Source organism: Triticum aestivum, chromosome 1D (genome assembly GCF_018294505.1).
Source record: "Triticum aestivum cultivar Chinese Spring chromosome 1D, IWGSC CS RefSeq v2.1, whole genome shotgun sequence".
Taxonomy (NCBI): domain Eukaryota; kingdom Viridiplantae; phylum Streptophyta; class Magnoliopsida; order Poales; family Poaceae; genus Triticum; species Triticum aestivum.
In genome coordinates, this window is record NC_057796.1 from 20,716,848 (window position 1) to 20,730,119 (window position 13,272).

A 13,272-nucleotide genomic window follows, 5' to 3' on the forward strand; every position below is an offset into this window, starting at 1 on the left:
GAAGATACGATCAACATGGAGATGTTCACCGATGATGACTAGTCCGTGTCACGTGATGATCGGACACGGCCTAGTTTGACTCGGATCATGTATCACTTAGATGACTAGAGGGATGTCTATCTGAGTGGGAGTTCATTCAATGATCAGATGAACTTCATTATCATGAACATAGTCAAAAGGTCTTTACAAATTATGTCATTGCGTTTTAGTTCTACTGTTTAAGATATGTTCCTAGAGAAAATTTAGTTGAAAGTTGATAGTAGCAATTATGCGGACTGGGTCCGTAAACTGAGGATTGTCCTCATTGCTGCACAGAAGGCTTATGTCCTTAATGCACCGCTCGGTGTGCTGAACCTCAGCGTCGTCTGTAGATGTTGCGAAACATCTGACATACACGTTTTGATGACTACGTGATAGTTCAGTGCGTAATGCTAACAGTTTAGAATTATGGCACCAAAGACGGTTTTTGAAACGTCGCAGAACATATGAGATGTTCCGAAGACCGAAATTGGGATTTCAGACTAGTGCCCACGTCAAGAGGTATGAGACCTTTGACAAGTTTCTTAAGCCTGCAGACTAAGGGAGAAAAGCTCAATCGTTGAGCATGTGCTCAGATTGTCTGAGTGCCACAATCGCTTGAATCGATTGGGAGTTAATCTTCCAGATGAGATAGTGATGGTTCTCCATAGTCACTGCCACCAAGCTAGTAGAGCTTCGTGATGAACTATAACATATCAGGGATAGTTATGATGATCCTTGAGCAACTCGCGATGCTTGACACCGCGAAAGTAGAAATCAAGAAGGAGCATCAATTGTTGATGGTTAGTGAAACCACTAGTTTCTAGAAGGGCAAGGGCAAAAGGGATACTTCATGAAACAGCAAATCGTTTGCTGCTCTAGTGAAGAATCCCAAAGTTGAACCCAAACCCGAGACTAAGTGCTTCTGTAATGAGGGGAACGGTCACTGAAGCTGTACTACCCTAGATACTTGGTAGATGAGAAGGCAGGCAAGGTCGACAGAAGTGTATTGGATATACATTATATGAATGTGTACTTAACTAGTACTCCTAGCAGCACCAGGGTATTAGATACCGGTTCGGTTGCTAAGTGTTAGTAACTCGAAATAAAAGCTGCGGAATAAACGGAGACTAGCTAAAGGTGAGATGACGATATGTGTTGGAAGTGTTTCCAAGGTTGATGTGATCAAGCATCGCATGCTCCCTCTACCATCGAGATTTGGTGTTTGCATTGAGCATGATTGGATTATGTTTATCGCAATACGGTTATTCATTTAAGGAGAATAATGGTTACTCTGTTTATTTGAATAATACCTTCAATGGTCTTGCACCTAAAATGAATCTCCATCGTAGTAATACACATGTTCGTGCCAAAAGATATAAAATAGTAATGATAGTACCACATACTTGTGGCACTGCAATTTGAGTCATATTGGTATAGAACGCATGAAGAAGCTCCATGTAGATGGGTCTTTGGACTCACTCGTTTTTGAAAAGATTGAGACATGCGAACCATGTGTATTGGTATATATGCATGAAGAAAGTCCATGCAGATGGATCATTTGGACTCACTTGATTTTGAATCACTTGAGACATGCAAATCATACCACATGGGCAAGATGACTGAAAGGCCTCGTTTTCAGTAAGATGGAACAAGAGAGCAACTTGTTGGAAGTAATACATTTGATGTGTGCAGTCCAATGAGTGTTGAGGCACGCAGTGGATATCGTTATGTTCTTACTTCACAGATGATTTGAGTAGATGCTGAGTGTATTTACTTGATGAAACACAAGTCTGAATTATTGAAAGGTTCAAGTAATTTCAGAGTGAAGTTGAAGATCGTCGTGAAAAGAGGATAAAATGTCCGTGATATGATCATAGAGATGAGTATCTGAGTTACGAGTTTGGCACACAATTAAGACATTGTGAAAAGTGTTTCACAATTAATACCGCCTGGAACACCATAGTGTGATGGTGTGTCCGAACATCATAACTGCACCCTATTGGATATGGTGCATACCATGATGTCTCTTATCGAATTACCACTATCGTTTATGGGTTAGGCATTAGAGACAACCGCATTCACTTTAAAAGGGGCACCACGCAATTCCGTTGAGACGACACCGTTTAGAGAAACCTAAGTTGTCGTTTCTTAAAAGTTTGGGGCTGCGACGCTTATGTGAAAAAGTTTCAGGCTGATAAGCTCGAACCCAAAGCGGATAAATGCATCTTCATAGAATACCCAAAACAGTTGGGTATACCTCCTATTTCAGATCTGGAAGCAAAAGTAATTGCTTCTAGAAACGAGTCCTTTCTCGAGGAAAAGTTTCTCTCGAAATAATTGAGTGGGAGGATGGTGGAGACTTGATAAGGTTATTGAACCGTCACTTCAACTAGTGTGTAGCAGGGCACAGGAAGTTGTTCCTGTGGCACCTATACCAATTGAAGTGGAAGCTAATGATAGTGATCATGAAACTTCGGATCAAGTCACCACCAAACCTCGTAGGACGACGAGGATGCGTGCTACTTCAGAGTGGTACGTGATCCTGTCTGAGATATCATGTTGTTGGACAATACTGAACCTACGAGCTATGGAGAAGCGATGGTGGGCCCATATTCCGACAAATGGTTAGAAGCCATGAAATCCGAGATAAATGGATCTTTAAGAAGAAGACGGACGTGGACGGTAATGTTACCGTCTATGAAGCTCGACTTGTGGCTAAGAGTATTTCCACAAGTTCAAGGAGTTGACTACGATGAGATTTTTCTCATCCGTAGCGATGCTTAAGTCCGTCGGAATCATGTTAACATTAGCTGCATTTATGAAATCTGGCAGATGGATGTCAAAACAAGTTTCCTTACCAGTTTTCGTAAGGAAAGGTTGTATGTGATATAATCAGAAAGGTTTTGTCGATCCTAAGGATGCTAAAAGGTTGCTAGCTCCAGCGATCCTTCCATGGACTAGAGCAAGCATCTCGGAGTTAGAATATACGCTTTGATGGAGTGATCAAAGTTTTTGGTTTTATACAAAGTTTGTTAGAAACTTGTATTTACAATAAAGTGAGTGGGAGCGCTACAACATTTCTGATAAGTATATGTGAATGACATATTGTTGATCCGAAATGATGTAGAATGTCTGGAAAGCATAAAGGGTTGTTTGAAAGGAGTTTTTCAAAGGAAGACCTGGATAAAGCTGCGTACATATTGGGCATCAAGATCTATAGAGATAGATCAAGACGCCCGATGATACTTTCAAAGAACGCACACCTTGACATGATTTTGAAAGAGTTCAAAATAGATCAGCAAAGAAGGAGTTCTTGGCTGTGTTACAAGGTGTGAGTATTGAGTAAGACTCAAGACCTGACCACAGCAGAAGAGAGAGAAAGGACGAAGGTCGTCCCCTATGCTTTAGACGTAGGCTCTACAGTATGCTATGTTGTGTACCGCACATGAAGTGTGCCTTGCCATGAGTTGGTCAAGGGGTACAATAGTGATCCGGGAATGGATCACATGACAGCGTTCGAACTTATCCTTAGTATCTAGTGGACTGAGGAATTTTCTCGATTATGGAGGTGAAATGGGGTTCGTCGTAAAGGGTTACGTTGATGCGAACTTTGACACTAATCCGGATGACTCTGAGTAGTAAACCGGATTCGTATAGTAGAGCAGTAATTTGAAATGGCTCCAAGTAGCGCGTGGTAGCATCCACAAGATGACATAGATATTCGTAAAGCACACACGGATCTGAAAGGTTCAGACCCGTTGACTAATAACCTCTCTCACAAGCATAACATGATCAAACCAGAACTCATTGAGTGTTAATCACATAGTGATGTGAACTAGATTATTGACTCTAGTAAACTCTTTAGATGTTGGTCACATGGTGATGTGACCTGTGACTGTTAATCACATGGTGATGTGAACTAGATTATTGACTCTAGTGCAAGTGGGAGACTGTTGGAAATATGCCCTAGAGGCAATAATAAATTGGTTATTATTATATTTCCTTGTTCATGATAATCGTTTATTATCCATGCTAGAATTGTATTGAAAGGAAACTCAGATACATGTGTGGATACATAGACAACACCATGTCCCTAGTAAGCCTCTAGTTGACTAGCTCGTTGATCAATAGATGGTTACGGTTTCCTGACCATGGACATTGGATGTCGTTGATAACGGGATCACATCATTAGGAGAATGATGTGATGGACAAGACCCAATCCTAAGCCTAGCACAAGATCGTGTAGTTCGTTTGCTCAGAGCTTTTCTAATGTCAAGTATCGTTTCCTTAGACCATGAGATTGTGCAACTCCCGGATACCGTAGGAATGCTTTGGGTGTACCAAACGTCACAATGTAACTGGGTGGCTATAAAGGTGCACTACAGGTATCTCCGAAAGTGTCTGTTGGGTTGGCACGAATCGAGACTGGGATTTGTCACTTCGTGTAAACGGAGAGGTATCTCTGGGCCCACTCGGTAGGACATCATCATAATGTGCACAATGTGACCAAGGAGTTGATCACGGGATGATGTGAGTTACGGAACGAGTAAAGAGACTTGCCGGTAATGAGATTGAACAAGGTATAGGGATACCGACGATCGAATCTCGGGCAAGTAACATATCGATAGACAAAGGGAATTGTATACGGGATTGATTGAATCCCCGACATCGTGGTTCATCCGATGAGATTATCGTGGAACATGTGGGAGCCAACATGGGTATCCAGATCCCACTGTTGGTTATTGACCGGAGAACGTCTCGGTCATGTCTGCATGGTTCCCGAACCCGTAGGGTCTACACACTTAAGGTTCGATGATGCTAGGGTTATAGGGAAAAGATATACGTGGTTACCGAATGTTGTTCGGAGTCCCGGATGAAATCCCGGACGTCACGAGGAGTTCCGGAATGGTCCGGAGGTAAAGATTTATATATGGGAAGTCCTGTTTTGGTCACCGGAAAAGTTTCGGGTGATATCGGTAATGTACCGGGACCACCGGGAGGGTCCCGGGGGTCCACCAAGTGGGGCCACCAGCCCCAGAAGGCTGCATGGGCCAAGTGTGGGAGGGGACCAGCCCCAGGTGGGCTGGTGCGCCCCCCCACCAAGGCCCAAGCGCATGGGAGAGTGGGAGGGGGCAAACCCTAGGTCCAGATGGGCCTTAAGGCCCACCCTAGTGGCGCCCCCCCTCTCCTCCCCTTGGACGCCCCCCTAGATGGATCTAGGGCTGGCCGCCAACCCTTGGGGGTGGAAACCCTAGAGGGGGCGCAGCCCCTTCCCCCCCTATATATAGTTGAGGTTTGGGGCTGCCCAAGATAGGAGAACGTCTCTCTTTCGGCGCAGCCCTACCCCTCTCCCTTCTCCTCCTCTCCCGCGGTGCTTGGCGAAGCCCTGCGGGATTGCCACGCTCCTCCATCACCACCACGCCGTCGTACTGCTGCTGGATGGAGTCTTACCCAACCTCTCCCTCTCTCCTTGCTGGATCAAGGCGTGGGAGACGTCACCGGGCTGCACGTGTGTTGAACGCGGAGGCACCGTTCTTCGGTGCTCAGATCGGAATCAACCGCGATCTGAATCGCTACGAGTACGACTCCTTTATCCGCGTTCTTGCAACGCTTCCGCATCGCGATCTACAAGGGTATGTAGATCCACTCCCCTTCCCGTCGTTGCTAGATTACTCCATAGATTGATCTTGGTGATGCGTAGAAAATTTTGAATTTCTGCTACGTTCCCCAACAAAAAGATCACTGGCCCCCATTTGTGGTGTACAAGACATCCGAGAAAGGTAAGAAAATGTCACAGATAAATAAGCAAAATGCTGCAAAGAAGGAATATCCCCATGTTACTGGGTCAGGTGGCTACAAGGTTGCCCGGCCTACGTGGGGCAAAGCTGAGAACGACATGCTTGATAAAGGGATCCATCCAGAGATACTGAACAGACCCGAACGGGCAAGGGCTTGGTTCTTCGGGTATGGGGGAACTTTGAACCCAGAAACGGGGAAGTGTGTTTATACAGAAGCTCAACTTGCAACACCCATAAAAAACATTCAGGATGCAATCCAGGTCATGCAGGAAGGGAAGTTCCATCCCAACAGAGAGAAGGACGAGCTGTCACGCGCCCTCGGGAATCCTGAACACCCTGAACGAACACGAGGCACATCAGGCTCCGTTTCGTGGAAGGCTGGGTTTCCCGACAACAGTGCCACTTATAGAAGTCGAGGGAGAAAGAAGAAAGAAGAAAGAGGAAGCCGTGATAGGTTAGTCCAAATAAATATTATGCCAAAAACATAAGTAAATGATGTAAATATAGCATGAATACTAACAAGATTATAGATACGTTGGAGACGTACCATGTTGCATTTGTGCATAGTTATGGATTGATGCGTCGAGGAACTCTGTGACCTTGGGGTGGTTCTAAGAAAGAAACACATCGTGGTTAGTTGTGATTGGAATGGTAGAAAGGCTTAAACAAGTGGTATGTGCGCCACTCGCGATGTGTCCTTGGTACTTCATAGGGCTTTGTCTCCGAAGGATCAAGCAGGTGTCCTGATCCCGTGATCCACGCTAAGGTCTCTGAGCTTGGACACTGTGATCCATTTCGCTCTCCACTTCCCAAGGTGGTTGTAGGCCAGGGTCGAGGTGACCACTTGGCCACATAACTCGAACACCTACTTGGCAACAGAGTTCAAGTGCGCCTCCTTGAAGCCCTTGTCAGCCCTCACCGCACTGGCTATGATATCACACATCTTGTTAAGCATGAATGTGGATAGGAACAGCTACCATTCCTGGAGTTTCCCTCCAATCCTTTTTTTCCTTGACGACTACCTTTTGTGCACCGGCATTAGGGACAACCAACACAAATGTTTTAGACATAAATGGTGGAGCCATAGCGGGTCCTCAAAGACATCTGAATCTGAAGGCATCTGCTCCTTGATGATAGGCCGGGATTACTCAACATAGGACGCCGGGAACTGGCTCTCGGGCATGACAATGGGCTGGCTAAGCTCTTGCGTGGTCATGTGCTATAGGCGTTAGCATCAACAGGAGTGGAGCACACTACCCATAGACAGTACGGATGAGCACTAAGCATGGACAGTATAAATGAGCACTACACATGGACAACATGAACGAGCACTACACATAGATAGTATGAGTAAGGACTACAAATGGAGAGTAAGCATAGTACACACGGATCATCTAGTTCAACACACCCCCATATAACTGTTCTTCAATCTCAAAGCATACCATGGAGTCAACACACTACCACACATCTACATACTTGCAAACTAGCATACTACACATGAACTTGCATGCTACCAATCCATCACACTAGCTATCAATCCTTGATGACATGGAAACAACACCTAACATCCTATAAACCATCGCCACTAACTACACAACATCACATTCTCACAAATCAAACAGTGTAGAATGCTACAACATGGTCACATATCTAATCCTATCACATGCTCACAGATCTAGCTAAAATGAGTTAAGAGGAGGGAATGATCGAAGTCACATCCATCGGAGCAGTCGGAAAGGCGGCGCGAAACAGGTCGAGGAAGAGGAGGACATGAATCGCCGCCGTCATGTACCGCCGGGCGGAGAAGAAGCGTCACTTACCTGCTCGTCGGTGTCGATGCGTGCGAGAGGGAAAGCTCGAAAGGGGAGGAATGGTGGCGGGAGTTTGGGGGGTGAGGTGAGGGCGAGTATATAGGTGACCGAATCGGCCGGAGGTGACCCCGATTTCTCCCACCGCTTTTTCAAAGACGCACGCGAGCTCGTGCCATCTCTATGGCCTCATGAGCTTGGCACCACATTCCCCTCCCCTGCATCGTCCGAGTCTGGCTAAGGGGCAATGGTCGAATCGGCTGTTCCTAAGAGGAATAGCTGGGAGATGCTTTAAGGTTCGTGCAATGCAGGCCAAACAGTGAATACATGCAACCAAACGAATTATTTTTATCCCAGTCAAACTTGGTTGGTTTGTACGCAGGCAACCTAAACACCCCCAAGTTTGTGTAAATGTACTCACAGCGGTCATTTTTACTCCGCGTATTAGATTTGCGTCAAGTCAAACTTTATAAAATTTGACCAAATTTATATTAAAAAAATATCAACATCTACAACACCAAAAAATATATGTACTATGAAACTACATTTCATAATGAATCTAACAACATTAACAATATTTCGCATTTTTAATGTTGATGCCTTTTCTATATGTTTAATCAAAATAGAGATACTTTAACTTTGAACCAAAAAACTTATGCGCAGGCTAAAAGTGACCAGAGTGCACGCTCCTCCAATGTTCGTATTCACTCCGTCTAGGTGTGAACCAAATAGTCTCAAAATACTTAGACACGGTACATTAACTCCCTCCTTATTTCTTGTTTTGTGACATATCAACCAATAAAAAATGTGGACGGTGTTGTGGGTAGTAGCTCAATTTGCTCGCTCATGGTCACGAGAGAGCCGAGAGCCGAGGCTGATGATCTCACGTGCTCTCTCCTCCGGCTGTGCCGTTCCGCTGCTCTGATTGGCCCGCGGCCCCCTCCCACGGATCATGCCCCCAAGCGAACATCCACCGTCCACGCCGCCCTCCATCCAACGGCCCGCGCCCCACATCACGCGGATCGCCCCCCGAATCCCGCGGGTATATAATCCCAGCCGCGGCGCCTCCATTTTCAAACCACCTCAACCTCCACAGCTCAACTTCCACCCACTCTCAAACCCTCTCGCCGGAGCCCCCAGCAAGGAGCAAGCAAGCAAGATGGACGGCAGCAAGGCGAAGAAGGTGGCGGCGAAGAAGTTCGGCGGGCCGAGGAAGAAGTCGGTGACCAAGTCCATCAAGGCTGGGCTCCAGTTCCCCGTCGGCCGCATCGGGCGCTACCTCAAGAAGGGCCGCTACGCCCAGCGCGTCGGCTCCGGCGCCCCCGTCTACCTCGCCGCCGTCCTCGAGTACCTCGCAGCCGAGGTACGCGCACCACACCACGCCACCGTTATACTCCTCGTCGACACCCTCCCTTCCGGCCTGCCTCTCTCTCCCCGGTCTGAAACGAGCTGCTGATCTTGTTTTGCAGGTGCTGGAGCTGGCCGGGAACGCCGCCAAGGACAACAAGAAGACCCGGATCGTGCCCAGGCACCTGCTGCTGGCCATCCGCAACGACCAGGAGCTCGGGAGGCTGCTGAGCGGCGTCACCATCGCCCACGGCGGCGTCATCCCCAACATCAACCCGGTGCTGCTCCCCAAGAAGGCCGCTGAGAAGGCTGAGAAGGCCGGCGCCGCCCCCAAGTCGCCCAAGAAGACCACCAAGTCCCCCAAGAAGGCCACCAAGGCCTAGATCCGGCCGTGCCGGTGAACTGATGGTGCTCCGGCAGCCCTCGTGTGCCTAGTGTCTCTGTGTTAAGTTAGCTATGGTGTGTTCCAGAGAGTGTTGAAGCTTGTCCTTTTGCTTTGCCCCACCATGTAACCGTGAACGAAGAGGAAGCGTCTTGCTTCCTCTGTTCTTCTGAATCCATCTGGTGTCTAATGCAGTGTTTGTTAAAGTGCCTCTGAATTTCCGTTCTATTTTAACTGTATTTGCATCTGTTGCACGTTTGAGATAATTGCTATTGCTGCAAATTTCATGATTGATTCCGACTGATTTTCTGCAGTCGATTACACGGAAAGTTTTATCTGGGAATAGCTTCTGATTTTGTTAATTAGTTACAGCGTTCATCTCTGCATTCTTGCAAGAGTCACAAATAGACTGAATCTTTGAAGCGTGATAGTACAAATTTAGATGGTTGCGTACAGATTGCATTTTTCATGCCTGACTTGAAGGGGCAAAAGGCTACAAAATAAATATTTCAAGATGATTCGCTGTGCATGCTCAACTCACACTAACAAATCTACAGTATTTAGTACTCCATCCGTCCCAAAAAGTTTGTCTTAGATTTGTCTATATACGGATGAATCTAGACAGTTTTAGTGTTTCATACATCCAAATGTAGACAAATCTAAGACAAGCTTTTTGGGATGGAGGGAGTAGTATTTTGCAAGGTAACAGTATTGCTAAACGGAGAGACATGGTTCTTGTTTTGCAAATAAGGCTTGCCGCTGCCATGTACTACTAAATAACCATTCTGTGTGCTGATTTATAATTAAGGGAGTGCTAGATATGCCAATCTATTTTCTGTAGCTGAAATTTATGTCATTCTGGTTGAAATTCTGCCATCAAGAACCATCTCTGTTTTTATGGTGTGAAGGAATCAACAGCCATGACATATTTGATTTTCTGACCATGAGAAATTGACAATGAATTTCTTATGCCTGACTTGAATCGTCAAGAGAATCAACAACATCGAGGTAATAACAACATAGGGGCACTGAGGCCACAAAAGAATATTTCGCAACTCTTTCTTGTGCTAACTACTACTTTCAAGGTCATTAAACCAGTGGTACATATGCCAACACCAACAAAATAACAGTACTTAGTTCGTAAGGTGACAGTGTCTCATTCTCCGGTTTTCGCCAACATCGTCCCGCTCCGACGACAAGGAGCAGTTGCCTCCAGGCAGCAGCCTACCTCCGCAGGCCCTCCACGACGTAAGTAGCATACAGATCCCTGTGAACAGAACACCAAGAAGAACGGCGTCAGTTCAGCACCAAGATCATATAGGACAGCCATGCCGAGGATTCAAGGAAGAAACACTCACATGGAATGCTGAATGGCCTCGTAAGCAGCAGTCGCGGGCAGAAAGTCGTTCACAGCAACTTCCTTGTTCTCATTCTTCTTGTCTGGACGTCACGGTTAAAGAAATCATTCGATCCAAGAGGAGGCAGATATTATCAAGTTCGCACTAATTTGACAGTTTATGCATGATATAATATCGATGTTTCAGCTATCAACAAACTACAAATGCACATAGCTATGTAGCAGTACTGCATCAAAGAGGCGAGGAGCAGTAATTTTCCTACAAATACCCTGCAGGTTCAATCTTAGGGCTCTTTTTGCAAGTAAAACCAAAATAGGCAGACATTTTTTGGGTGGAATGCTTGCTAGTCATATCTGAATATAAGTGGATCAACAAGGATACAGTCCTCAAAGAAGCGTCTGATTTCAGCCAACCGGTGAGGTGGGAGCTCCTTGATATCATTGAAATGCTTGTACTCAGGGTCGTCAGCGCACACTGCAATGATCTTATCATCTGCCTCTCCCTGTTCAAAGAAAATACTGATTAGGATCTCTGCCTCCTTTGGACTGCAGGGTTGAAGGATGAAAGCAAACCTGGTCAATCATAGGCATGAGGCCAATGGCCTTTGCGCGGAGGAAACAGCCCGGCACAACTGGCTCCTGTATCAACAAAGATAACATTTTAAAACCCAAACAACAAATTACAAAGATTTGCGAATGCAGATTGTTAATGTTCTACAACCAACTAACAGATTCTACAGTAGGAAGTACAACGACCTTCTGCCCTTTTGGTGAGGGTACACCACAAAAGGGAAGTAGTAAGACATACCTGCATAATAACTAGCACATCCATCGGATCACTGTCATCACACAGCGTGCGGGGAATGAATCCATAGTTGTGAGGGTACACCACTGATGAATAAAGCACACGGTCCACCTGCACACATGCGTATAGCCAACGAAAACCATAAGAACGATTGGGCAAGAGAGATCAAAATAGGAGGGGAAAATGAATAGCAGTGCTTTACCATTATCAGTCCAGTTTTCTTGTCAAGTTCATATTTAACCTTGCTGCCCCTAGGTATCTCAATGACCTGGCATAAAATAGCATCTATTTTTTAGTTTGTTGTTCAGAACTCCTAAGCATGTAGGATATTAACTAATTAAACAAAATTGAGAAGCTTGAAGTGACATATATATTTTATATGAGGTGGAACCCTTGCTTTTCAAGTTAACAGAAGTAAAGGGGCCATGCTATTGATATGGACTTGTAGCATAAATATACAGCAATTTCTTTCAGATAATTATACAACAAAATTAGAAGGAAAGGGAAATCAGTAGGAATATATTAGGGTGGCCTTACACAGTTGAAGATAGTTGGTGCATCAGGGCCTGCACAAAGAAGTCCAAAACGTAAGTTCTCAGAAGAGGGAAGCAATGAAATCGATGTTTTGTGAAGATCAAATGTCAAATACCTATCTCAAGATCATGCCATGAATGCGCTGAACCAGGTCTGCGGGTCATGGATGACAGTATTCTTTCATTAAGAACAGGAGGCTTAACGGGTGTGCTTGCCACCTTGACCTTCTCCACTGCCTCAATAGCGGGAGCCATCACAAAAACCTGAAAACAATTGCATGTTTGCTTATTTTAGAAAACTAAATACAGAAATTCCAATTAAAGCTGTCCAACAGAAGTGAAGTCAATGTCATCATAGAAGATACAACAATGTTAACTGGAAAAATTAATCGTCAAGCTTTGAATAAAGGCAATCTATGATAACACGAGATTATAGGCACAAATGAGCAAACGATAATAAATAAGAAAGTGGTAACCTGGGACCCTCAAAAGAATAAACAAACTGGCAGACAATGAATGGCTATGTTGAGAGCAACTACCAAACAATAGTAACTGACCCGAGCAACCTGACAAAAGTAGGTACTGAATAGAGATGGATGGGTTTTCGTGTCCTTGGATTAAATTTAGTACCCATTTTATTTTGTTTACAGAACAAGCATAGGCAAATGGATCAACATCCTGTAATTAATTATTAACTGTATGAACAACATACATGTTTTGAATGTGCAGCGATGAAATCGACCCACTTATGTACATAGAAAATGACTACCACACACCGTTCAGTTTACAGCTGAGGATAAAGATGTGCAGGACAAGACCATTTCTTATCGATCAAATAAATGATGTAGAAACATGAGAAGGCTGTTTCTTATTAACCAGATAAATTATTTTAATCATTAATAAGTAGGACTAGTGATTTTTTTTGGAGGAGAAGACTATTTCTTATTACCCAGATAAATGATTTAGAAACCATGAATAAGCAGAACTAGCGAATTTTTTGGAGGACAAGACTGATAATTTTTTAGCAACCATTAAATAAGTGAGACTAGGAAGCTGTTTCCTTGGCAGAAACCGTTAATAAATAAGACTGCCTACCGAATCTGTGTACAGAAAACGCCACACTAAGAATGAATCATTTCTTATGAAATTCGCCTATCACCCACATGAATCATGAGGATGCAACAATACAATCCGTATGGTGAAGGCTTCATGGTGTCAGCA

The 13,272-nt window shown here is 44.9% G+C and overlaps 2 protein-coding genes across 2 annotated transcripts; one reads left to right on the forward strand and one right to left on the reverse strand.

The window, feature by feature from the left end:
• The first annotated feature begins 8,700 nt into the window (after positions 1 to 8,700).
• On the forward strand, positions 8,701 to 9,562 carry LOC123180017 (histone H2A.2.1). Its single transcript, XM_044591969.1, has 2 exons — positions 8,701 to 8,990; positions 9,097 to 9,562. The coding sequence occupies exons 1-2, from the start codon at positions 8,787 to 8,789 to the stop codon at positions 9,355 to 9,357; spliced, it is 465 nt and encodes a 154-aa protein (XP_044447904.1). The 5' UTR covers positions 8,701 to 8,786; the 3' UTR covers positions 9,358 to 9,562.
• Positions 9,563 to 10,300: 738 nt separating this feature from the next.
• On the reverse strand, positions 10,301 to 12,288 carry LOC123180016 (soluble inorganic pyrophosphatase 4; the record flags this gene model as incomplete). Its single annotated transcript, XM_044591968.1, is given in 8 exon segments — positions 10,301 to 10,623; positions 10,715 to 10,796; positions 11,096 to 11,216; positions 11,287 to 11,352; positions 11,522 to 11,629; positions 11,721 to 11,786; positions 12,056 to 12,084; positions 12,168 to 12,288. Coding segments are annotated over 8 exon segments (636 nt in total), but the record flags the coding sequence as incomplete, so codon positions are not given.
• Between the last annotated feature and the right edge of the window lie 984 nt (positions 12,289 to 13,272).

Coding starts and splice junctions, on each gene's coding strand:
- LOC123180017 (XM_044591969.1), top strand. CDS start 8,787: ATGGACGGCAGCAAGGCGAAGAAGGTGGCGGCGAAGAAGTTCGGCGGG. Junction 8,991..9,096: donor TCGAGTACCTCGCAGCCGAG/GTACGCGCACCA, acceptor CTTGTTTTGCAG/GTGCTGGAGCTGGCCGGGAA.